Source organism: Panthera tigris, chromosome D2 (genome assembly GCF_018350195.1).
Source record: "Panthera tigris isolate Pti1 chromosome D2, P.tigris_Pti1_mat1.1, whole genome shotgun sequence".
Classification (NCBI taxonomy): domain Eukaryota; kingdom Metazoa; phylum Chordata; class Mammalia; order Carnivora; family Felidae; genus Panthera; species Panthera tigris.
Window position 1 is genome coordinate 18292904 of NC_056670.1, and position 26672 is coordinate 18319575.

The 26672-nt window shown below is 44.8% G+C and overlaps 1 protein-coding gene across 2 annotated transcripts in view; it reads left to right on the forward strand.

Moving 5' to 3' along the window:
• The window catches only part of TAF5L (TATA-box binding protein associated factor 5 like), a 32198-nt gene extending 5823 nt beyond the window's left edge, over positions 1-26375 (forward strand). The window contains exons 2-5 of one of the 2 annotated variants that reach the window (XM_042960077.1): positions 4234-4378; positions 8504-8608; positions 16641-17365; positions 24756-26375. In XM_042960077.1, the coding sequence (XP_042816011.1) occupies positions 4237-4378; positions 8504-8608; positions 16641-17365; positions 24756-25553 (1770 nt within the window). In that variant the 5' untranslated portion in view covers positions 4234-4236 and the 3' untranslated portion in view covers positions 25554-26375. Of the gene's footprint in view, positions 1-4122; positions 4379-8503; positions 8609-16640; positions 17366-24755 lie in introns of both variants that reach the window. The other variant, XM_042960078.1, reaches the window with a different exon arrangement.
• Positions 26376-26672: the final 297 nt, after the last annotated feature.

A 26672-nucleotide genomic window follows, 5' to 3' on the forward strand; every position in this document is an offset into this window, starting at 1 on the left:
TTAACTAAAACTGAGTGTACTGTGGCTCACTTGTCATCTGTGCTTTATATTTTCACGAAGGTAATTGAATACACTTTACCATGATGATTAATGCAAAAGCTAGCTTTCTAAATCCTCCTTCGAATGACTTTTTGATAGATACTGCATCTATACTGCTGCCAAGTAAAGAAAAAAGAACTAATATATTTGAGTACCCAGTAGGCGCTTCACATGCCATTTAACAAAAAATACACAATGATTTTTACCTGTTTGAAGCCTAAATGTATAATTGGAATACTTTTGCTTCAAAGCACACTCACACACACCCCTAGCCACCTGCCAGTGGGCTCATTTAGGGAGCTGATTGGAGAATGGTGGTGGTGAGTTTGCCTGGATTTATTTGGATGTTTTTTTGTTTTTTAATTTTTATTTTTGAGACAGAGAGAGACAGCATGAGCAGGGGAGGGCAAAGAGAGGGGGAGACACAGAATCTGAAGTGGGCTCCAGGCTCTGAGCTGTCAGCACAGAGCCCAATGTGGGGCTCGAACTCATGGAGCGTGAGATCATGACCTGAACTGAAGTCAGACGCTCAACCGGCTGAGCCACCCAGGCGCCCCTGCCTGGGTTTATTTTGAACTCACTCAAAGCTGCCACCTTACCCAGGAGGTGCTGTGCAAGCAGTAGTCTGTTGGCCTTTCATGGAATTGTGAGTCCTTCGCCCACCTAGCCCTTGACTTGGCAAGCACCCCTCACCAACATGTATGTTTGAACATAAGTGGATGGGGTTAGGTTGCAGTCTGTAACCAATAAGAAATGTACTTGGCTGCAGCCCCATCTTCTTAAGAGTGTGCCTGGGTTCCAGGTGTCTTTGCCTCTCCCTATTTCTGAAGTTAAATATCAAGAGTGTGGCTGTGGTTTTTCCTGCGCTGTTGCTACTTTGAGACAGGAAGATGGTCACGTCTTGATTTTATGTAGCAACTTTGTTAAAGTATTAGTTAAACAGTAGGCAACTATTGATATACGAGAAATAGATACATATTGTGTCATAATCCCCATTTTAGTTTCTAGAAATATGAATATGGCGTGAAAAGAAAGGTATGCGGTCATCTGTTTTTGCCTTTAAAAGTTAAGATATTATGTAAAACAGAATGTTGTGGGAAATCTTGAAGTTTTAACAAAGATGTAATTGTATCCAAATTTACTTTAAATTTAAAAGATTGTATAATTCTGGGAATAGCTAAGCAAGTAACTTGAAATTGCAGTGTTCGTCTCATGTCTGAGTCTCTCAAAAGACAGGTCTATTTTAAGGAGTTTTCTCTCTCTCTCTCTCTCTCTCTCTCTCTCTCTCTCTCTCTCTCTCTCATGTGTCCATGTATGGTTATTGGTATTACGGAAATCAGTAGGGGGAGGGGAACTGGTTTCTCCACAGAACTCTTCATTATTTATCTATTTCATCTGAAATATGTGTGCATTGGAATCAAATTCAGTTAAGTCGATTGGATCATGTCTCTGGTATTTCTGTTGAGTGCAGTTGTAAAAGAGAGTCAATGCCAGCATTCTTGCTGTTAAGGTCCTTGGCCCTACAGTTGGCTCACCGCCCACCCTCAGGAAAGGTCCCTTGTCATACATAGTGGTTTGGGTTCAGAGAAACTGCCATTTGGGGCAGCTAATTGAGACAGATTCATTAGAATCAATATCTATAAACTAGTTTCTAGCAATTCCCAAATATGGCCATTTTTTTTTGCTATTGTTCATTCTCCTATTTGCTCTTCCATACGTCCCCTCCTCCTCAGATGTGCATAAGCATGGCCCCACTGTGGGGACATGTGTCATTGCAGGGTCTGTTCTCTCTGTCGGTTTTTCTGTCTTCCACACGCATGGTTTCTTCCCATTAGAGAGGTGATCTCTTACTCCCACCTTGTTTGGAGCACTAAGGGACACCCATTGATATAAGCATGCATTCCCGTGGTGACAAGAGATTGGCAGTAGGAAATCTGAAAATGTTGGTCTCAGCTAAAACACAAGGAATCGGGCTGCTTTCAAAGAGTTTGGGGCCTCTGAGCTCTTGAAGTTAGATTGAAAGCAGCTTTAGCAAGCATCCTGGGGGATGGGGGCATGGCATGGGCTGGGAAATTGGGAGCTGGTTGGATTTGACTAGTCCTGACTTTGGGCCAGACTGGGAAAGGGCAGTATCGTCACAGTCTGGTCTCTGTGTGCATTTCATTGTTTTTCCCTAAATATAACATCGAATCAGAATCTCCAGGGCTGAAATTATTTACACACACAGTCACAAGAGGTTCTAGGTATGGCCAGGTTAGAGAACCAGAGAGAATCCCTGATACAGTCAAAATGATACAGTAATGCCTATTAGTAATCTCCAAAAAACAATTATCTACCTTCATTGATGGACAGATGAATGCTTAGAGCAGTATTCCTGGTTGACATTCCTTTGCCCTTCCTTTTTAGCGAGTGATACTGTACTGTCTTTGGTAATCCAAAACTGAAATGCATGGGGGATATAATTTTACAATAAATGGAGTTAAACATATTTATAGTTTATACATATTTATGATGTCCTAACATTTATATTTTTTGTATAGATGTATATGTTTTAGTGCGTGTATCCCCAGCCTTCCCTGTTTGCTCTGTTGTCTGACTTTTCCGGGATTGAAAAGCAGACCTTCTGGGGCGCCTGGGTGGCTCGGTCAGTTGAGTGTCCGACTTCGGCTCAGGTCATGATCTCACGGTCCGTGAGTTCGAGCCCCGCGTCGGGCTCTGTGCTGACGGCTCAGAGCCTGGAGCCTGCTTCCGATTCTGTCTCCCTCTCTCTCTGACCCTTCCCCGTTCATGCTCTGTCTCTGTCTCAAAGATAAATAAGCGTTAAAAAAAAAAAAAAAAAAAAGAAAAAAAAAAGAAAAGCAGACCTTCAGAGTTTATTTTAAAAGGGCCACCACAAATCAGTTCAGAAAGAAAGAAATATTTTTGCAAATGACTTTAGAACAGTTTGTTGCTACGGTATCTGTGTAAATGTTTGGTTATTCACCACACATTATACACTAAAATTGCAGACAGATAAAATTAGATGCAAATAAAGTATTTTGAAATGTTTAAAGGGGAAAAAAAAAGGCAGATTTCTGGAACGGGAGGAATTTCAAATCCTAAAAGAGAACGGAGGAAATCACAAAGAAGGCCAGTGCATGTCATTGAAACAAAAAAACTCAAACACACCCAAATGAGTTACCAAAAGCGGATTTTCCACAGAAAACATTGGGAGCCCTTGGTTTAGAGAAGATCGTGGTGATAGGGACAGTCCCAAGTGTGTGGCTGATGTTACATGCGCTCCATTTTTACATGACTGAAGGGAACATGCAGAACTCATCGGGGTCATTGGCCACATGGACTACAGTGCCGTGTACTCCTGGCAAAGTAGCATCTGAGACCATGGCACGTCCTGTTACTCATTATAATCAATTTGGGAGTCAAGGAAAATAGTCCTTTGGAGGGGAACCCTCAAATTGGCTTGAATTATCAAAAGTCATTTACCCCTCTTTGGTGCACTTCATTTCCTTTCCTTTCTTGCATGAATTCGTGAGACATTTACCGCGTATACATGCCCTCTCACCATGTTGATGCTTTTCTGTGCCCGAGGTTATAAATAAAGAGTAAGAGAGGTCAATAATGTGATTACAATGAAAACACATTACTCAAATCTTGGACGTGGTGCTGCCAGCCTTCTCCTATTTGGAAAAACACAGCCTTCCTTTCCTCCCTATTAATTTCTCACTTCCTCGACATCTATTCATCCAGTTTCTGAATTTCTCAGATCTTCGATTTTGCATTGCCTCCAGCCCGCTTTATTAGCTGGTTCACTGCCAATTAACACCTCTCTCCCCGAGTAGGCAGGAGAAATAAAAGACTCTGGAATTGACCTGGTCCCCTGTTAGCAACCCTGATGAAAAGCTCCACCAGAAAGAGTGAAATCATAGTATAAAATGAAGTTTGGGGGGGAGATCCATGGGGTGTTATTCTCAGTGACATTCCTGTTGTCCATAATTGAAGGTGACCGTATGACTATCGAGAAAATGGATAAAATGGAGAGTGCCCCAGGTTAGTAATGAAGGAACTTTGTTTTGTCTCAACTAGGTCACTTGCTTAGCCACGTGGCTAGTCTGTCTCCTTATTTTACCCATGTGATGTCCTCGTTGGGTTGGACGATCTCGCAAATGCCTCAGTGTTCTGTGGTTCCCTCTGAAGGTCATGAAACGAGTGCGCACCGAGCAGATTCAGATGGCAGTGTCCTGCTACCTCAAACGCCGGCAGTATGTGGACTCCGATGGTCCCCTAAAGCAAGGACTGCGGCTGTCACAGACTGCTGAGGAGATGGCAGCCAACCTCACAGGTACCCGCGGGCCCGCTCTGGGGGTGGGCCGGAGTGTCCGTGACAGGTCACACTTCTCCGGAGGCCTCAGTGGGCACCACCAGATGATGGTGCTGGCCTTCAGAGATGCTATCTATCCTTCAAAGCCGCTCCTAGAAGCCTCCTGTCGTAATCCATCCCGCCTCGGAATTCTAAGTGGTTTTGTCTGTATCTGATGTTACGTGTGACCTGTCCTTCTGTGAAGTCCTATGCTACAGGACCCAGAGGGCCAGGGTCTCTGTCCCCTTCCTGCACTCATCCCTCTGCTGTAGCCCAGAGCCTGGCCCACGGGAGTCAGGTTTGCTGGGTGAACGAATACTTTGGGACCAGTGGTTGGAAAGATTGGCATCCTAGATATGTTCCTGAGGTTCTAAGTTTGGGTGTTGTTTGTTTTGAAATCAGATGCTTTTTCGGGGGGGGGGGGGGGGGGGAAGTGTCTTAAATCTGTCCAGAATAACAGACACTTATTACTTAGCTATGCTGTCAGTTCGGTTTTTATGTAATAGAATTTTCTTCTATTGGATTCGTGTACTGGAGATTTGGGGGGAAAAAGCGAATGGCTGCAGTGTTTTTAGGGTGACTGTGCCCTTTAACGGCTGCAGGTGGAGTTCGACATTGCAGTGACTTCTCCAGCTCAGCCCTGATTCCTCTTATCTGCTCAGACTGGACTCTTCTCTTTTTTATTCTTGCATTTCGTTCTGCTCTTCTGAGTATCTGCCTCCACCTCCTCCTTCCCTTAATGGTTCCAGCCTCCATACTGGTAGTAGCAGCTCCCTCTGCCTCCCTGTATTACCTCCAAAATCATGAAGCCAGACCCTGAGTGCTCTGAGGGTATGTTGCCATTGCTGTAGAGGAAGAAAGATGGGACAGTAAAACCCTGAGGGTGTCCTCAAAGGGGTGGTTCCTGACTCCCCCCCGAGACCGTAGAAGTAGCCCAGTCAGGCATTTGCCTTCCTGTTCCTCAGCATCAAATCCACTCCGTTCTTCCTTTCTTTCGGACTGGGTTACCCTCGACAAGAATGGAGCCAGATGACAGACGTGGAATAAATTACTAAATGCCTTATTATTTCTAGTAGGATGGCCAGTTTATAGCGCCAGAGTAATTCCTTGTAAACTTGCCGTCATAGCCCTTGGTGTGCATTAATCATCTCCGGCTGCCCTGTATTCATTAGAACCTGGGAACAGTAATTCTCTGCAGTTGTTGGTAGAAGGTAGAAGCAAGAGCTATTACACAGACTTCCAGAACATGACTCTTAGTTGCCTTAGTCAAGACATAATGGCTTCCTAGGAAGGTCTCTGTTGTCCCTGGAAAACCACCAGGAAATGTGAGAAACATGAAATGTGATCATCCTAAGATGTTGTCCGAGGTCTTTCTGTCAGTTGAGCAATCTGAATAATATTATGTCTTCATTCAGCAGACCACCTATTGAATATCTGCTATTGCCAGGTGCTGAAAAGTCCTAGAGATAGCTAAGGTTTGATCCTAGCTCCTAAAGAGCTTAACATTGTAGCCAGGAAATGAGGCAGACAAATCACTGATGATAGGAGGGTATGATGTAGTAAGTTCCGCAAAGGGAGAATGCCTCAGGTTCTGTAGGGACAAAGACGATGGTCGTCTCAATTAGCCTAGCAGGTCAAGGATTGCTTCCCAAAGGTCTCGTGGTTGGGGCTCCTGAGCGGCTCAGTTAAGCATCTGACTCTCGATTTCAGCTCAGGTCATGTTCTCACCGTCATGAGATCAAGCCCCGCATCAGGCTCCACACCAGACATGGAGCCTACTTAAGATTCTCTTTCTCCCTCTTCCCCTGCCCCTCCCCCACTCACATATGTGCACTCGCGTGCGCGCGCGCTCTCTCTCTCCCTCTCTCTCCCTTAAAAATTAATTAATTAAAAAGGAAAAGGTCTCGTGGTTCCTAGCATACAGTCAGGGGTTAGTAAATAGAAGGGATGAGCTAGGTTTCAAAAGAACCATTAGGAGCTCACCAGAGGCCAGTGGAAGGAGGGTATCTAAATTCTCAAATGTGAATTATGGAAAGATCACTGTGGTGGCTGTGGTGTTTGGGGAAGGCCCAGAGCAGAACCAGGGAAACCACTTACAAGGCCACAGAATAATCCAGTGAAAAGTGAGGACGACCTGAGTTAAGGACGCGGTAACAGTGGAGAGGAGAGGAGAGGAAAGATTTGAGGAGCCTATAGGACTTGGTGACTGGTTAACTCAAGTTGGGAGCCTCATGGAGGACAGAAAGGAGTCCCCTTCTTCCATGTGCAGCATAGTCTCCTGCTTTAGGCTGTCGCTCTGAGTTCCAGTGGGGCACACTGACTTCTCATCTGTACCCCCTCCCTGTACATTTTATGTTGTGGCCGCCTCAGACCTGCTGCATTAGATTCCACTCCTACATTATCTTCCATCTTCTGAAATCTGTTAATGTTTCATCCAGATTATTAAAGATGGCTCCCGCAGCCCCCAGCCACCTTTCCCCAGTGTCTCCCTCCTCCCACAGAAAGGGTGAGGGAATGTCGTTTTTCTTGTTAGAAAGCATAAATTCATAGCATGGAGACTAACTGCGTGTCTACGTACTGAATATTAAGACTCCAGCCTTCTTGGGGCGCCTGGATGGCTCAGTCGGTTTTAAGCATCCGACTTTGGCTCAGGGCATGATGTCGTGGTTCATGGGTTCGAGCCCCGCATCGGGCTCTGTGCTGACAGCTCAGAGCCTGGAGCCTGCTTCCGATTCTGTGTCCCTCACTCTCTGCCCCTCCCCCACTCATGCTCCGTTTCTCTCTTTCTCAAAAATAAATAAACATTAAAAAAAAAAAAAAAATTTAAGACTCCAGCCTTCTTGCCCACATTCTGTTGCCCAGAATACTAGTAACCAGTCACATATCCTTCAGGAAGGTGATTACAGATTCTTCCCTGGTGAATCTGACCTGCCCAAGACAGAAGACCTACAAAGGCATTGACATTGGGAAATAGCCCATCCAAGTCATGCTGGGTGATAAGCATACGAAGTTTCTGTCAGCTCTATAGGGCCTCACTTTCAGCCATGAAAGAACCTACCATACCCTCTGTGAAAAGATGTGGAAAGAAACCGTGAGAAGCAGTTTGGATGAAGCAGACAGCTGAGAGAAGAAAACTTCAAAAATACCTTCAATGATAGCCTCGAAACAAGAAGAGAATGCTACTTTTAAAAAACAAAGAACATTCAGAGAACAGCAAGAAATTGGATAAATTTAACTACAGGGTAGTAAAAATGAAAAATCAGTAGGAAGGCTGAAAGTTGAGGAAGCGAGATCTAACCTTGAAATCGTAGGGTTTCCAGGGGTGCTTAGCTGGCTCAGTTGGTACAGCATGTGACTCTTGATCTCGGGGTCGTTCGTTTGAGCCCCACATTGGGCCTAGTGCTTACTTCAAAGGAGGGGGGGTGGAAGAAGAAAGAAATAGTAGGGGTCCCAGAAAGAAAACGGAATCACAAAATTTCTCAGAACCGAGAGACATGAGGGGGCACCTGGATGGCTCATCCGGTTAAGTGTCTGACTTTGGCTCAGATCATAATCTCACAGTTCAAGCCCCGCATCGGGCTCTCTGCTGCTAGCACAGATCCTGCTTCAGATCCTCTGTCCCTCTCCTCTCTCTACCCCACCCCTGCTTGCTCTCTTTCTTTCAAAAATAAATAAACATTAAAAAAAAAGAAAAAAGAACCAAGAGACATGAATTTCAATTGAAAGGGCCCACTAAGTGTTCATCACGATGGTTGAAAGTAGACCCGCACCAAGGTACCTTCTTGTAGGATGTCAGAACGTGGGGTCAGATGCTTTCAGATAGGTCTCTCATGAATTTATGGACCTGTCCTCTCACTCACCTTTCTCTGTGCTTTATACTTTTTCATTCCTCCACTGTCATTTTCTTTTGGGTATCGGGAAGGAGAGGAGATACATAGGTGTCATCACTTGGTCATATTTACCCAGAAGTCCCAGCATACTTTGAAAATGTACTGAAAAGTCCATTGCTGCTGATGCGTACTCAACACCCTCGTCCATCCATCCTGCCACAGATTGGATTAATAATTGTGTTTCCCATCCCCATCTCGTGTATCTTTTCCGCCTCAGTCCAATCCGAATCCGGTTGTGCCAACATCGTGTCCGCAGCCCCTTGCCAGGCAGAGCCCCAGCAATATGAAGTACAGTTTGGACGACTACGGAATTTTCTCACTGGTAAGTACTCAGCCCCAGGAGCTACTTCTTATCAAGAAAGAATCATGCAAATTTCCCTCGGAACCCAGTATATTCCAGGTATGGTGTACATAGTAGAGATTCCAAGGTGGTTTCGCACAGCCCTTGTACTCAGTATTACAATCTATTGGAATTCGTAAGAGGGTTAAAGCACAAGGTTAAAGTGTGCCAGAACCAGGGCTCCAGATGTTTTGTTCACCGTTTTATCTGTGGCTGTCAGCAGACTGACTAGAACTTGGGTTGAAACAGCGAAAGCTCAATCAGCCGTGTAGAGAAACATACTTAAATGTAGAGAATTTGAAATGTACATTGAAATTGCTGTTACTAATATAGCACATCTCAGGATGAGCTTTTCCCCTTATTTCCCCAAGTGCAAGGCTGTTGTTCGCATGAATCAGCAAGATAAAAAATTAGAAGTAATTTAGACCATTCATGGGTGGTGTAATGACCACTAGAATGCAAAATCAGTAGATACGAGTTCCAATCAGTTCTGTTAACTCCCTGTATGACTTTTTAAATTCATCACTTAAAAAAAAAAATGGAGTTGCTTGGCCTCTCTGGGACTCTGGTTGCCTTGTATTTGAAATAGAAAAGGCGATTCAAGGGGTGCCTGGGTGGCTCAGTCGGTTAAGCGTCCAACTTCGACTCAGGTCATGATCTCACAGTTCGTGGGTTTGAGCCCTGCGCCGGGCTCTGTGCTGACAGCTCGGAGCCTGGAGCCTGCTTCGGACTCTGTGTCTCCCTCTCTTCTCTGCTCCTCCCCGACTCATGCTCTGTCTCTCTCTCTCTCTCTCAAAAATAAACATTAAAAAAAATTTTTTTTTTAAAGAAAAAGCGATTCAAAAGTATAACCAAGTGTTCTCATCCATCCAGTCCCAAGATGACTGATTATAATTTTAATGTTGGAAAGATTATTGCAGTGAGGGAGACCAGCTTGATTCAGGTTATTAATCAAACTTTCTTGAGTACTTTCTTCATATACGATACCTTGAAGTACAAGACATACAAAACTCTCTGCCCTCAAAGGATTGAGAGTAACTGGCAGATAAAATGGTTAGTAGTAAATTGTAGTTAAAACTCTTTGAGGTTGTTTTCTTTTTTTTTATTTGAAAAAGCCTCAATAATAATCTTTAATGGTAAAGGTGCATATAATGCAATCAGTTATAAACCAAAATAATACATCTAGTTTTATTTCACTTAGGGTTGTCCTGATTTTACTTGACCTTTAATAGTTTGTATTTTAAAGGAGAGATTCCATATTTCCTGTGTCCTGCGGTTGGGGAAAATGGCCTAAATGTTACAGGGAATAAACATTACGAAATAAAACCTTAGAGAGGGTTATCTTATCAGCCTCAGAGTTGTTGATTGCTGGAATTCAGAAGTATAGTCTTTTAAATGGTTACAAAAATGAAAAAATCATGAAACTTAAAGGTTTAGTAAAAAGAGTCTATTAAGTTTAAACTGAAAAGAAAGAAATTCCATTAAGATCCTCATATCATATGAATGTTAAATATCTCAGAACAGTGATCAGCTGCTCTCCATCTCCAGTAAGGATTAAAAAAAAAAAAAAATTGAATTTATAAGAAGGATTTCATTCAGAGGTAAGCAAGAACTTGGAGATAATTTAATCATTGGCATTCGCTTTGGAGGCTTAAAGCAGTATTTCAAAATTTTTAATTCAGTCTTTAGAAAGCCATTTTACTCTGTTTTTAAAATAGGGCTCTATTTCTCTCTCCACGATAGATTTGTCTCTCTGTGCTATTGATGGGGAAGCTGGTTTGGAAAGGAATGCCTGACTCTTCTCAGCCTTTCTCTTTCATCCATTCAGCCGATATTTATGTTAAGCAGTGGTATTGCAATAGAGAGTATTGGTGTGGAGCCCACTGTCTAATGAGGGAGACAGACAAAAGCATAAAGCCCCAATGTATCATTACAATAGTGATGCTTTCCCTGTACTCACCTCATGAGATGACTCTTGTCATAGATACGACTTATTTCTATTATGCATGACACTCGTGACTGTAGTGATACTGTATAGATTTTTGTTTACGTTTTTAAATCAATGAAGCATAGATATGATAGGCTCATTGGAATAATTTCATGATACAGAACTGTGGTTACTTCTTGCAATGGAGAATTATGAATACATTTAATTGCTCACTGATGTGATTTACCCTGGTGCTAAGTTTTCTGCTTCAGTTTATTTCTTTGGGCTCCTGATGTTATTCTTAAATATTTGCGGGGCGCCTGGGTGGCTCAGTCGGTTGAGTGTCCGACTTTGGCTCAGGTCATGATCTCATAGTTCGTGAGTTCGAGCCCCGCGTCAGGCTCTGTGCTGACAGCTAGTTCAGAGCCTGGAGCCTGCTTCGGACTCTGTGTCTCCCTCTCTCTCTGCTCCTCCCCTGCTTACATGCTGTCTCTCTCTCAAAAATAAAGATTAAAAAAATATGTATATACCTGCTCAAACTCTTAACATGGAGTAAATGTTGACTCCTTGTATTTGAGGATGCTGGTTTTTTCCTAATATGTGGTATCTTCTTTATTCTCATCTCATAATTTCCTTCAGCCAGATCTTTACATTGCAGTAAATTGTAATCTACTAACCCTCTCCTTTGTCTTGTTTCAAAACTGAGGAAGTTGTCTGTTATTTTACCTATAATTCCTTAATCCACTGGGCACAGGTTATTTGGAGGGGGTGAATATATGTTTTGTCGTGTGTTTTTACAGACTGCTTTTCCCGAAACATTTTTGCATACCCTCAGGCCTCTGAAGAGTAGTCAACCAAGTCAAGCGAACAAGTGTTTCCTGAGCACCAAAATAAAGTATAAGATATAGTAATTAATCTAAGTGAGAAGCAATCCAAACCACAGAAGTCTAAAACTAAAAGTTTTTAAATAAAGTTCAAACATAGTGGAAGAATTTTCACAAGCAGTGTGAGACCAGTGTTGAATTTTGTACGTCTAGGAATCGCATTCTGAAAGAAAGGTGAACGTTGGGTGGGGTGGTCGAGAAAGCCTTCCTGAGTAGGGGGTAGAATTGAAGTTAGCATTTGGAAGGTGGGGTGGATTTCAGTAAATGGTGGAAGAGGAGAAGGAGGAGGATTCGGGGCATGGGGAAAAGACAGGAACGAGAGGGTACAGATGGCGATTTTCCCCTCTAGGAGCAGGGAGAAAACGAGCTTGGTTGAGAACAGGGCTTTCCGATTGCAGAGAAAGCCAGACACCCTGGAGCCAGGCTGAGGAGAGACCTGACCACCGGGCCTGGAAGCGTGAGCCTCTTCCTGTCTCCTGGCGGAGACAACCAACAGGAATGTTAGTCTAAGGGCAGTTTGTGACAGGGTTTGCAAGTGGGATGGCACAGAGGCCAGCCTGAAGTCCGCTGCAGTACTTGCTTGCGAAGGGAGGTGAGTAAGGACCAGAACTCAGCGGAGGTGTGAAAATGGAAAACAGGGTCTGGATCTCATAATTAAATTTCCAAGGTAGACTCTCCAAGGCTCAAGATCAAAGGAGGATGACTCGGGCTCTGTGACAAACCGGGGCTTAAGCTACATTGGGCAGAAATAAGTCACGTTGTGCCTTGTACATCACGATGATGGTAGCCTCCCATGGTATAGACTGCAGTAGGAAACCGAGGCTAGTATTTAAGAGAAGATACAGCCTCGTGATACAGAACTCAGCATCAGCTTCACGGAGGTGCAAATTCCAGTTTTAGGAGATGATCAATCTCGAAGATAGTAGGAAAATAAGAGCATCTCGGGCTGGAGCACCCGGAGTGTTTTTTTCCTCCGTAAGTTACCTGTGGGCGAGAGATTCTGGGAGCTCACCTACTGCTGTGGGCCCTTTTCTTCAGGAGGCACAGTAGGAAGAGCAGAGGCTTTGGAACCATTCGGTCCAGGTGTGAATCTGGGGCCAGCCGTGACCCTTAGACACAATGACGGATGTCAGGTGCCTGGGTCACAGGGAACACACACTCCGTGTTCACTCCTGAAAGTGAAATGAGCATTTGAGGAACACGAGGGAGAAGCGGAGCCCAGGAGGGAGGGAGGTGAGAAGTCAAGCTGGGCAGTGTGGTGTTTCAGAGTAGAGGCCGGGGTGCCACGTAGTGGGGTCAGACCACACAGAGACAGGCAGGAGGACACGGACTGACAAGCTCGGTTTTCACTTAACCTCGTGTCCTTTTCGCTGCTGATGTCTGCAAACTCCATGAAAAGCTTCCTCTTCTTTCCCACCAGAGCAGTGTGGCTCCAAGTAGGCATTTGTTACGTAGCCGGCGGGTAGATGGATGGGAGGAAAGAAAATCACGCTTTTCGGAGGATATGCTCCTTTTGAAATTAGAAAAAATCTATTTTAAGTGGGTCCCCTTTGAGCAGAATCCAAAGTGCGTGTTATGATTGCAAGGAAACAAGATGAATCATGTGGGTCTCACCTTGTTCCACATAATGAGTATGTTGATCAAAATGTTATTTTATACCTGACCAGTTCTCTTCAGACAAGAGAGAACAGCTAAGCAATTTTGAAACTGAGCTGAAACAGCAGTGAATTTCAGTCAGTTTTGAAGCAGTGCAGCCCTGTTTCTTGCTGGCTAGGTTCTTTCTATAAACTTATTAAACTAAAATGCCTCTCATTTTGAAAAGGAAGCCTGAAACTAAGATTTTAAGGAATTGCAAACAATTCATCCCCATCGTATATCGGAAATCCAGTTGATAAGGATTGAGCTGTTTTGGTTTTGGTTTTTTCATTAGTATTTTGGGGAAAAAAATTTTCCAGAGCTCTTCTAAAGAACTACAGCATTTAGGGGCACCTGGGTGGCTTAGTTGGTTAAGTGTCTGGCTTCGGCTCAGGTCATGATCCACAGTTTGTGTGTTCGAGCCCCGCGTCGGGCTCTGTGCTGACAGCTCAGAGCCTGGAGCCTGCTTTGGAGTCTGTGTCTCCTGCGCTCTCCGCCCCTTCCCCGCTCGCACTCGCTTGCTCTCTCGAAAGTAAATAGACCTACAAGAATTTAAAAAAAAAATTACAGCTTCTAAAGAAAAAATTTTCGGGAGCTCTTCTAAAGAATTACAGCATTTACAGAAGAAACATTTAAAGAATTAGGGTGCCTGGGTGGCTCAGTCGGTTAGGCATCCGACTTCAGCTCAGGTCATGATATCACAGTTCGTGAGTTCAGGGCCCCACGCCGAGCTCTGTGCTGACAGCTCAGAGCCTGGAGCCTGCTTCGGATTGTGTGTGTGTGTGTGTCTCTCTCTCTCTGCTCCTCCCCCGCTCCTGCTCTGTCTCTTTCAGTGTCTCAAAAATGAGTAAACATTAAAAAAAAAAAAAAAAAAAAAGAATTAAAGACCAAAGTCTGTATCTGGGCCCTCCATAGAAACACAACTGATAGGGTATATGTGCAGAGAGATACGTTTCAAGGAGTCAGTGCATGCAGTTCTGAAGGCTAGCAAGTCCAAAATCCACAGAACCGGCAGACAGGCTGGATACCCTGGGAAGCGTTGCAGTTCAAATACAAAGAATTCCCTCTTCTCTTGGCAGAATTCCCTCTTCCGGGGAGATCAATCTTTGTTCTTATAAGGCCTTCAGTTGACTGGACGAGGCTCACCCACATTATGGAGGATAATCTGCTTTACTCAAAGTCTACTGACTTAAACGTTAGTCGCATCTAAAAAACAAAATACCTTCACAGAACCATCCAGAATAATGTTTAACTAAGTATCTGGGCATTATGACCGAGCCAAGTTGACACGAAATTAACCACCACAAGTCCACCCCCTGTCAACTTGGCACCCGTACCCATCTCCTGAAAGCGTACTTACTCTCCAAATAAAGGTTATTAACAAGGTCATTATTCCACCTAACATGATACAGCTCTCCTGACGACAGTGAAAAATGCACTAATCCTTCCCCCAGAAGAAAAAACAAAGTCCTTAGGTGATTTACTCTTTTCCTTGATATCCTGAAACTTAAATACTATGGCATAAAGTTAACAATACTTAAATACTCTGATACAAAATCAGAGTAACTTGTGTACATGATAAGGGAATAAGAGAGGAAAGAAAACAAAGATATTTGCCTATAGATACACACACATATTCACAACAAAATAGGGAGGGTTACATAAATAATCTTCATTTCTGTAACTGGTCACATATTTCATTCTTGGTGGGTAACTACCTTCTTCTACCCGTTCTGTATTTTCTTTCCCTTCGGCGAACTCCTCAGCTGGTCCTGGGTCTTTACCAGATGGGATGATCCATACATTCATTTCTGAAGAGCCTTGGGCCATTACTGGACCTGCCTCGATTAGAGTTTTGTAGTTTTCCGTTACCCTTAACCAAGGGACAGAATGAGACCAAGAGATGCCCTAAGGGATCTCCTGTAGTCCAGACATACCCTTCCTTTCCTCCACTGTGGAGTGACCGTCCAGTGTCCCCTTGGTAGTCAGGATCAGTCGGCCCAGCCAGCACTGCAACTCCCTTCTTTGCCTGCTGGAGACAGGAGGAGCCCAGAGCGGCCCGGTGACAGTCGTAATTTCAGTTCATTTTCTAAACATGTCTTGCAGTAGGGACGCCTTTATTCTAAACTGTACGTATTGTACAGTTAATTCACCTGTGGTAAAGTGAAGTAGGGTGTTGGGTAGAGATACCATGCGGGTATCATTTGTCATCAAATTAGGGAGGCAAGATTCTCCGATGTTCCTGCTTTTGAGCCATGAATGGATTCTTTTTCACGAAGGGGAAAAAAAGATGCCAGCAGAAGCAGCAAATGCTGACTGAAAGCATTTGGGTACTTGTTTGTTTATGTGCAAACATTACACTCGATATAAAACCCTTATGGCTGCCGTATTTCCGAATGAAACCGAAACTCACAAATCAAGTGCAAGCAAAACCACAAAAGCATTAAAGTTCAAATTAACAGCAAGTGAATATATCGGATGGATTTTGCCGGAACTAACTTGCCGCTCCAGGTGGAGTTGGGGACGGTGCTGCTGGCTGTGACACAGGCTAGCCTGCACTCAGCTTCCCGGAGGCCCTTGCACCCCACGTAAGGTCCTGCCACCCCCACTGGCCTCTGGCTGAACGACCTTTGTGCCTTCATGGCTCACTCTGCCCTCACTCAACGTAGGTGTCAGATACACCTCAGGGCTTTTCTCGTTCGCCTGTGACATTTAAAGCCGGACACGTTTTTGAACATCCTTTGTCACATAGCTTCCTGATGTTAAAGTCTCAAATTAGTAAATGGTTTAGCCTTAATGACATGAAAATGTCTCATCTGTAAATTATCACTGCAAAAGAGAAGTTTTATTTTGTAGTCAACATAATCAAAATGATCACACTGGCAGATACGGGACAACAAGGGATGGATGTTGTCATCTTAGTGTTAGGGCGTGCCAGCCTGGGTAGGGAGACACGGTAATGAACTCACAAAAATAAGTACTCCCTGATATCACTTTAGGTGACGGCTGCCAGAAGTAATCACAAAATTAAATCGAGCACTAAAATCGTATGTCAGTACTTGCTTAATGGCCATCCAGACATTCTGAATACACTTGTGTTAGTTTTTTTTTGTTTTTTGTTTTTTTAATCATCATCGAGTTAAAAAGTGTCTGTGAAGAAGTCACAGTCTCCCAAGAATATATCTAAGGACCCTCAGAGGTCTGCGCTCCCCAGTTTTGAGAAACATATTGAAGGGAAAGTACTGAACCTCGAAGACCTGGGCACAAGCCCCTGACGTGTCGTGAGGACTTAGGCAAGTCACTTAACCTCTCTGGGCATCAAAGTCCTGATTTGTGGCCGACTTCAGACCCAGTTTTGCTGGACTTCAGAGTCCCTGCTCTTTCTTCTTCAGTCAGAAGGCTTTGAATTTCCACAATTCCACGTTGGGCTTCTATTTCAATCGATAGTCCTGACCAGAAAGTGTTCTGTGATGGTGGGCTCCCCGGGAGAGTCCCATTATTCCTTGAAATTATACTGATTATAAAGCCCTCGTTTTTTGTTTTTTGTTTTTTGTTTTTTTCATTGTAGATTCTGATTCCCAGCATAGCCACGAAGTGATGCCTCTCCTCTATCCTCTCTTTGTCTACCTCCATCTCAACCTGGTCCAGAACAGTCCTAAGAGCACAGTGGAAAGTTTTTACAGCCGCTTCCATGGGATGTTTCTGCAGAACGCTAGCCAGAAGGATGTCATTGAGCAGCTACAGACCACTCAAACCATCCAGGACATCCTGTCTAACTTCAAGCTTCGAGCATTCCTCGATAACAAGTACGTGGTCCGTCTGCAGGAAGACAGCTACAACTACCTTATCCGCTACCTCCAAAGTGACAACAACACCGCCCTGTGCAAAGTCCTCACCCTGCATATCCATCTTGACGTGCAGCCTGCCAAGAGAACAGATTACCAGCTCTACGCCAGCGGCGGCTCCTCCCGGAGCGAGGGCAACGGCTTAGAGCCCGCCGACATGCCCGCCCCTATCCTGCAGAACGAGGCTGCCCTGGAGGTCTTGCAGGAGAGCATTAAGCGCGTCAAGGATGGCCCTCCCTCCCTCACTACCATCTGTTTCTATGCCTTCTATAACACAGAGCAGCTGTTGAACACTGCGGAAATCTCCCCAGACAGCAAGCTGCTTGCTGCGGGGTTTGACAACTCCTGCATAAAACTGTGGAGTTTACGAGCCAGGAAGTTAAAGTCAGAACCCCATCAAGTAGACGTGTCCCGCATCCACTTGGCTTGTGACATTCTGGAGGAGGAGGTATGAATATCAGTTTTCTTGCCTACACCTGCCTTACTAATTTGCTTAGAGTTCTTACCAAACATGACAGATCTTATGGAGAATGGACTTCGTTATTTCCTTCACCGTATAGCCGCAGCCAGACTAATGCCCATGTAACCTGTAGCCATTGAATTCCTGCTCATGCCTAACCTTGGAAGACATGAAAACTATCCTTAACAACATTAACTGAACATCATTAATGATCGATCAGTGTTTGTTACTGTCTGAATGTGGATAACATTGCTAAGCCTAATTAAAGACCTTTAGCTAATATTGAGATTTACAGTGGGTGTGGGTGTGTGTGGCGGTGACAGCGGTGGCAGCCAGGGTGTACACTTGTGCAAACATAAACATTTAGAAGTAGGATTGCTGGGTCAGAGGGTCTGCACTTTAAATTATGATAAATATTCTCATTTTCCGGTCACATCAACGGTAAATGAGAACTCTGGTCTCCCTTCACCCTCACCAACACTGGGTGTTACTGGCCTTCCTGGGGCCAGTGCACGTCCTCTGGCTTCATGTCCCCCCAGGGCGTTCCCAAACCCCATTTTGAAAAGTACACAGAAAGTATAGTTGACATTTCACCCATCAGTCGGGGTAATGATCTTGTTCGGTTTGTTTAGGGATGGTTACCGAAAAGGCAGGCCGAGTGGCCCGAGTTTCAAGTCCCTGAGAGTTACTGTCTTAGAAAACATGTGGGCAAAGAGAGAAATTTCATAGAGTTCGCCTTCCCTGAAAGTGGCCCCACAACAGCTGGGGGCTAGAATATTTTCGTCATCTCACCACTGAAATTCAGGGAGCTGTGGCTCAAGTTCGTTTCGATGGAAAATTCTTTGCATGGGGTTGAAAAATTAAGGAGTTTAGAAAAGTTCAACGTAATTTCCATAGGTGATAAGGATATCAAGAATATTGGATGCACAAAATAAGCCCTTTTTTCCAATTCTTGTTTTCTTAGTCAACTTCCAGTTAATATGATCTTTGAATTTTTGTTTCTTGTGACTGAGATGATACAGAGGAGTTTGTTGTGATGAGTAAAAGGTCTAAATTCCAATACACACCCTTTGATTTCTAGAATCTTACAGTACCCTCCAAAATATCTTTTTAACTTTATTTATTTATTTATTTTGAGAGAGAGAGTACAAGTGAGGGAGGGTCAGAGAGAGAGGGAGGGAGAATCCCAAGCAGGCTCTACCCTGTCAGAGCAGAGCCCAGTGCGGGGCTCGATCCCCCAACCATGAGATCATGACCTGAACTGAAACCAAGAGTCAGACACTCAACCAAGTGAGCCACCAAGGCACCCCCGAGATATTTTTTATTGCTTATGTATTTGAATTTTTAGATTTCTTTTCCTAGGAGACAATTCTAGCCTGTTGATCATTCTTCACATACAACTGAAGGATGCTGCCTTCGTTGAGTTACAACCTTCTGTAAATACAAGGAGAGAAATTATTCCTGCTGACCTTATCAGCTTGATGATATTGTTTGGAGATTATTCTAGGCATTACAAGTTAACATAAAGGAAGACAGCAAAGAGAAAGATAAATACGAAGAAGGAAAGAACATTAGGTTCAAAAAACGTTTTAAGATTCTACCTGGGCTACCACTGAGAATTAGCTTTGTGACCTATTCTGTAGAGATTTCCAGGCTTTGGAAGGCGTGCATTTGAAGACCCAGAAGCGAAGAATAACATGATGAATTCCAGGAAGTGATAGAAATTAAATGTGGCTACCGTTGGGAGTGGTAAGACAGGAAGCAGTATGGCGCCACAGGCTGCGTGAGGGATTACGGTGGCCTGAGCAAGGGGAGTGGCGGCAGGAAGGGAGCACAGTGGACAGGTTAGATGAGAGCTCCAGCATTGGATTCAGTGGAGGGGCTGGAGGGAAAGGAAGAGTCGAGGAGGACATCTGTGTCTCAGACTTGACCACCTGGGTGGATGGTGGGACATGCTATTCGACTCAGAAGGGGTGATGTCAGGGGAGCGCTTGTTTTGTTTAGGTATCTTCCTGATTTATTCGCCATTATCCACATGGAAAGTACCATAGATTCTGCTACAGTAGGAAGGTACTGCTTTCCTTGTGAACAAACTTTCTTTTACCTTTAGAACTAAAGTTGAGATCGTCCCATTATGTTGTGAGGGGTTTCCTGTTTGGGATTTCTAGCCACCCCCACCCCCACCCATTTTGTCATAGCAGTTTAGGGAAGTTTTTGTTGTTATGGTGGGGAGGGGGGTTGTTTTTGGTTTTTTGGTTTCTGATGAGGAACATTTTGGGGGACAGCAAGGTATAAATCAGTTCTGGTAGTTTTTAATGTTTCTTCAATGAGAACTTGGACTTCTTGTAGAATTCACAATTAAAATGGAAACTCTTAAAAAATTTTTTTTAATGTTTATTTTTGAGAGAGAGAGAGAGAGAGAGACAGAGTGCAAGTGGGGGAGGGGCAGAGAGAGAGAGAGAGGGAGACATGGGATACAAAGCAGGCTCCAAGCTCTGAGCTGTCAGCCCAGAGCCCAACATGGGGCTCAAACTCACGAACCACAAGATCATGACCTGAGCCGAAGTCAGATGCTTACCCGACTGAGCCACCCAGGCACCCCTAAAATACAAACTGGTTTTTTTTTTTTTTCACATTGATTTATTTTTGAGAGACAGAGTGAGACAGTGCACGAGTGGGGGAGGGGCAGAGAGAGAAGGAGATACAGAATCCGAAGCAGGCCCCAGGCTCTGAGCTGTCAGCACAGAGCCTGACACGGGGCTCGAACCCACAAACCGTGAGATCATGAATGACCTGAGCTGAAGTCGGACACTCAACTGACTGAGCCACCCAGGTGCCACTAAAATAGAAACTCTTAATGCAAAGATCATAAACTCACATGCTTGTAGAAGCCAAGCAGGTAAAAGTAAATGGTAAAGCTACCTGGATCAAAGAGCTGGTAGGAAGTACGAAAGGACACGAAAACCCAATCAAAACTCCACTTTGCAACCTCTGCCTTAATCTTTGTGAAGCAACAGCTGTTGCACAAGTTAGTGGATAAAATGTTTTAATAGTAGGTATTTAAAATATTGATCAGACCCAGCAATTCCATTTCCAGATATATGCCCAAGAGAATTGAAAAGACATGTCCACACAAAAATTTGTACATGTTCAAAAAATTGTACATGTTCATAATATCATTATTCGTAATTGCCCCAAAGTGTGAACAGCCCAAATGTCAATCAGCAGATTAATAGATACACAAAATGTGGTATATCTGTGTGATGGAATACTGTTCAGCCATAAAAAGTTATAAAGATACATATGAGACCTGCTGTAATGTAGATGAGCCTCGTAAATAAACATTTTGCTAAGTAAAAGAAGCCAGCCATGAAGGACCACATACTATAGGATTTCATTATAGGAAATATCCAGAATAGGCATATCCGTAGAAACAAAGTAGACTGTTTCCCCAGGCCAGAGGCTGGGGACAGGGAACTGGGCAGCGATTGCTAATGGGGAAAGGGGTTCTTTTTTGAGGTGATGAAAATGTTCTGTACTAGGTAAGTGGTCATAGTTGCACAATTCTGTGAGTATACTAAAAGCCATCGAGTTATGCTGTAAAAAAAAATTTTTTTTAACGCTTATTTTTTGAGACAGAGACAGAGCGTTAGCAGGGGAGGGACAGGGAGAGAGGGAGACGCACAATCCGAAGTGGGCTCCAGGCTCTGAGCCGTCAGCACAGAGCCCAACGTGGGGCTCAAACCCATGAACCACAAGATCATGACCTGAGCTGAAATGGGACACTTCACCAACTGAGCCACCCAGGTGGCCCGAGTTATACTTTTTAAAGAGAGTGAATTTTAGAGTATGTGAATTCTGTCTCAGTTTTAAAAAATCAGAAAACAAAAGCTCCAACGAGGGCATAAAATGTTCTCTATTAAGTCAAGTAAAACTGGATGTACGGCACTGCCCCGATATCTTCAACTTGGAAGATATTCTGGATTAACCTCTGAAAAGCTGTTAACTGGCACGGCAGTGCCCTTCTTCCCAAAGGTAGCAGCGCCCCCCCCACCCCACCCCCGCCTCCTGTCTGAGACCCTCCATCCTCTAAGTTAGCAATGAGGTCCGGCGTTTACCCTTGTTGATTGTTAACTATGTCTTTTTAACATTCGAGCAACATGGCCAAACCACAGATACCAGATCAAGGATTTTCTGTGTTTCAGGTATGTGTACACGATCACCCTCATCCCTGCCAGCCTCCCACCCTCCTAGCAGCCCTGCAGTACAGCATCCGTTCACGCACTGTCTAGCGAGCCTTGCCCCAGTCCAGCAGTCTTTCAGTCTGAAAAGGAAAGCAGTCAGTGTTGTGAATGACACTCAGTTCTGATTTGTGTATAAAATGGTCGTTTAGGTCTTTGCCGGCCTGTAAGAGTGTAACGTGAGCCTTGTTTGTACTTTTTATTTTTCTAGTAGCCACATGAAAAAAGTAAAAGGGAAGAGTCAAATTAATAATGTATCTTATTTAATCCAGTGTGGCTAAAGTATTATCATTTCAACATGTAAGCAATATTAAAAAAATTATTACCGAAATCTGTTATATTCTCCTTTTTTGTCCTAAGTCTTGGAAATCTGGTGTGTTTTACACTTACAACAACGTGTTCAGCTCCACGAGCCGAGAGCCGCCTTCTCTCGCTCCCAAGTCTTAACCAACTCCCAGGCCCGCCATATTTAATCTCTTCCAGTTCCATTGGCACCTGATGATGGGAGAACAGCCCAAGGCCAAATCTCAGACCCCAAAGAGTACCCTTGAGCTAAGAAAGTCTGGAGTGGGAGCTGAGGCACATCGAACCTCCTAGTCCAGGAGCAGACATCCATAAGAAGTCCGAGATTTGTAGGGCCTCCGTGACCTAAAGCAGGGTTTAGCAAACTATGGCACAGGGGTACGAAACACAACATTCGAAGACCTTTTTATACTTCCTTTTCTTATTTTTAAATTTCTTACGCGTGTTTTATAATGTACACGGTGTCATCTAGTATTACACGAATACACTTTACAAATTAAAAATTCCTATTTGGGACCAATGCGCATTTGCTGTCGGTTCAGCCGATTGTAGGGAGTTTGGGGTTTTGTCCTGTTGGCACGAAAGGAAGGAGAGGGAGAATTGGGCTGGGCATGTGTGAATCAGCTGCTTGTTCAGAGTTTCAGCTTGACTATGCTGAGGCCCTTGTGGGACTGGGTTGAGCCACAGAAGAAAATGTGGCTGGGTTATTTTAAGCTGTGGTCCTGGCATAGGGCTGATAGTGATAGCCAGCAGGAATGCTCTGGTTTCCCCATCTCTTGGTCTATACAGTCAACCAGGCACTTTTCCATGTGCTCGGGACAGTCGTCAAGACCCCTGGAAGTGCCAGCCTGATTTTAGGGTCCCCACCTAGGAGGCGAAGACCCACTTCCCTAACTTCTTGCTCCAAATGAAGACCACTTAAGCCTCAGAGATGGTAACGTGCCCTGTGGATTACCTTCAAAGGGTCTCTGTGTAATTCATCCGGGGTCGTTTTTTGCTCCCACGGTTTTTATATAAACTTTCTGGTGTACAGCAGTGAGTCATTCTTGAAATTTTAAAGTGTTGTTGTAACCTCTTTTGAAAGGAAAATTACTAATATTCTTGGTAACGCTCGGTAGAACGTTGGGCTCCCGAATGCTTATGTATTTTTAATGTTGAATGTCTGGAATAGCCATTCTGAATATTCATGGACGTCAGTATTTATTTTCTCTTACCTTTTCCTCAAATATGTACACATTGAAGGCATTTGTCTTATTTTGATTTTCATCGTGTTCAAATGGAAATGAGAAAGATGCCCTTTTCCTGTACCAGAACCTAAGGCTCATAGACCTTTTTATTTCTAAGGCAGCAAAGCCAGTTGGTTCAAAAATCTTCTTACTCCCCGTTCACCGGGGGTTTAATTAAAACCCGTGTTAATTTATGAATTCCTGGACAGAGAGCTGTAGTGCTAAGTGAGGTGCTTGTCTACGAGAGAATGAAGGGAACCGGGATTTTGAACAGAGATAGTGTCCTTGGGGGGAAGAGGGTGAGGAAGGGAACTTCCCTCAGTACTATGAGCGGCTATCTTCTTTTCTGTCCCCACACACAGGAATTTATTTCCAAGAATCCCATGAGTCTCTTGGCTTTGTTTAAAGCTATTCTAAACCCATGCTTTGTTTGGGAAAATGTTTGAGACCCTCCAGAAAGTCTCAGTTTAACATTTCATCTTAGGGGGGCGCCTGGGTGGCTCAGTCAGTTAAGCATCTGACTTCAGCTCAGGTCATGATCTCATGGTTCATGAGTTCAAGCCCCGCATCGGGCTCTGTGCTGACAGCTCAGCTCGGAGCCTGGAGCCTGCTTCAGATTCTGTGTATCCCTCTCTCTCTGCCCATCTCTCCTCTCTCTCTTTCTGTCTCTCTCTTTCTCTCAAAAATAAATACACATCAAAAAAAAAAAAATCCCATCTAGGGACACCTGGGTGGCTCAATTAGTTGAGCATCTGACTCTTGATTTCAGCTCAGGTCATGATCCCAGGGTCGTGGGATCCAGCCCCGAGTTGGGCTCCATGCTCAGCATGGATTTCTCTCTCTCTCTCTCTCAAAAAAAAAAAAAAAAAAAGAAGAACAACAACAACAAAAAAAAAACCCTTCATCTTTATTTCTTTTTGGACACCAGCAGTTTATGGTTTATGCCTGGTCATAAGGTGTGAGTGTCATTTATTGGTAACTGCACCTTTCTGGTTTACTATTCGTTCTGATGTGTCTAAGCTTTATTGTGGACAGCCCCTACGGTGGTTTTGGATTAATTTCGAATCAAGACCACGTCTGCCTTCGTCATTGACCCCAGTCATGGGAATGCCAGGAATTTTCTTAGCAGGGTAGAAACAGGGAGCCATGTGGTTTATAAAGCAGCTAAAACTGACCGATGAAGACCTGCCCACAGAAGAAAAGAACCTAAGAACGTAATGTGAATTCAGAAGTAAATCTTTCCAAATGATGCCCATCCGAATTAACAGTGGAAATTACCATTAACTTGTCTTTTGATCAGCTTTTGGAATCTCTTATCCCCAGCCTAACGGAAAGGTCCACAGTATTATAATAATAGCCTCGCATCTGTATACTTTTAATATAGTCTTAGCTGCAGGATGAATGTCAGGAAGCCAATTTGTAAGTTGTAGGAGACTTTTTATGCAGTCATGCGATGTTTTCCTGGGCTCACCCTTAAGCGTGAGGCCACTGACACTGGGCAGATGCTCTGTTTTTGTTGGACTCTTTGGTTTTCGTGGCAGACCACTAAACATTTTTTTTCTTGTGTGTCTCTTTGCCATCCCCCACCCCCACCCCCACTGTTCCCAGGATGATGAGGATGATAATGCGGGCACAGAGATGAAGATACTACGGGGACACTGTGGACCAGTATACAGCACAAGGTTCCTCGCAGACAGCTCAGGGTTGCTCACTTGTTCTGAAGACATGTCCATTAGGTACTGGGACCTCGGGAGTTTCACCAACACTGTGTTATACCAAGGACATGCCTACCCTGTGTGGGACCTGGACATTAGCCCATATAGCCTGTACTTTGCCAGCGGGTCCCATGACCGCACCGCGAGGCTGTGGTCATTTGATCGGACGTACCCGCTGAGGATATATGCCGGGCACCTGGCAGATGTGGACTGTGTCAAATTCCACCCTAATTCGAACTACTTAGCCACAGGCTCGACCGACAAGACTGTCCGGCTGTGGAGTGCCCAACAGGGGAACTCGGTGAGGCTCTTCACTGGCCACCGCGGCCCCGTGCTCTCTCTCGCCTTTTCTCCCAACGGTAAGTACTTGGCATCGGCCGGCGAGGACCAGCGGCTGAAGCTGTGGGACTTGGCCTCTGGGACCCTTTATAAAGAACTGAGGGGCCATACGGACAACATCACCAGCCTCACCTTCAGTCCGGACAGTAGTCTGATCGCCTCTGCGTCCATGGACAACTCGGTACGCGTCTGGGACATTAGGAACACGTACTGCAGCGCCCCAGCCGACGGCTCCTCTGGCGAACTCGTGGGCGTGTACACCGGGCAGATGAGCAATGTACTGAGCGTGCAGTTCATGGCCTGCAACCTTCTTCTAGTGACTGGAATCACACAAGAAAATCAGGAACATTAATTTCTTTCTTCCTTTTTTTTTTTTTTTTTTTTTTTTAATCTTTGTTGTAACGGACTGGGGCAGTAGTGGAAAGGCTCCAGGTTGCAAGTCTTAGGACGAATTGAGATTGAATCACTGACTGACTGTGAAAGACTCCCCGCTTCCCTCCCCCTTCTCCCGTGCAGACGTCCCGAGCGCGTCACCCCTTCCCTCCCTCCATCCCCCCCAGGGTCGAAGGACTGGGGGCGGGAGAGGTGCTGTCATTGGACATGAGATGGAGAATCAAGAGGCTCTGGAGGTCGGATTGCAAGTTCTTACAAAGATCCCCCCGCATCCTCGCCTGAGCACCTTCCGGTGTGTGTCTCGCTTTCCCCGCGTGTAAACCCGAGATGCTGCTTCCCTCGCCGCCGCCACCGCCGGGGTGCTGCGTTGGGCCCGAGGATGGCCGCAGAGCGCGCTCAGGACAGTGCCCCAGGGTCACGTGTTCTCGGTCGCCTGGGTGGAAGGGGGCTTTACTGGGGTAGGAATGAGGGGGTGGGAACTAGGAACGGGGCGGGGATAATCCTGGCAAAAAGTCTTTCCTTTTCCGTGATTACAGAGAACCAGGATTTGTTTTTTATTATTATAATTATAATTATTATTATTATTGAGAAGAGGAAACCTAGCACTGGCAGAGGGGCTTTCTCTGCTCTCATCTTTCAGGTTTTACTCCTGGCACTGGCTGTGATACTTGGAATCTTGAGGTTCAGGGAATTCAGAGAATTTGGTAGCACAGTGTTTTGGGAGAAAGGGAAAATTTCTGGGGTGACAGACTGATCACTCCGGCTGACATGTTTCTCGAAGCGGGCGGTGGGGGTGGGGGTGGGGGGGGTGGGGGGTGCGTGTGAGCAAGTCCTGGGCTCTGGCGGTGATGGTGGGAGAGAGTCTCCTCGCGGCTGCCCTTCTGTGAACAGTTCTCTCCCCCCGAAAGGACAGATTGCGGCAAAGAGATGAAAATAAATCGAAGCGATAAGGCAAAAGATAGAATTAGAAAATGTTAAATTTCCAAACGCCCACCTCTTCAGAGGCGTGGCTCTCTCTCTCAGCGTCCTTTTCTCCTGCGATCGGTTGCTCCCACCTGCGCTGCAACAGCGGTTTAAT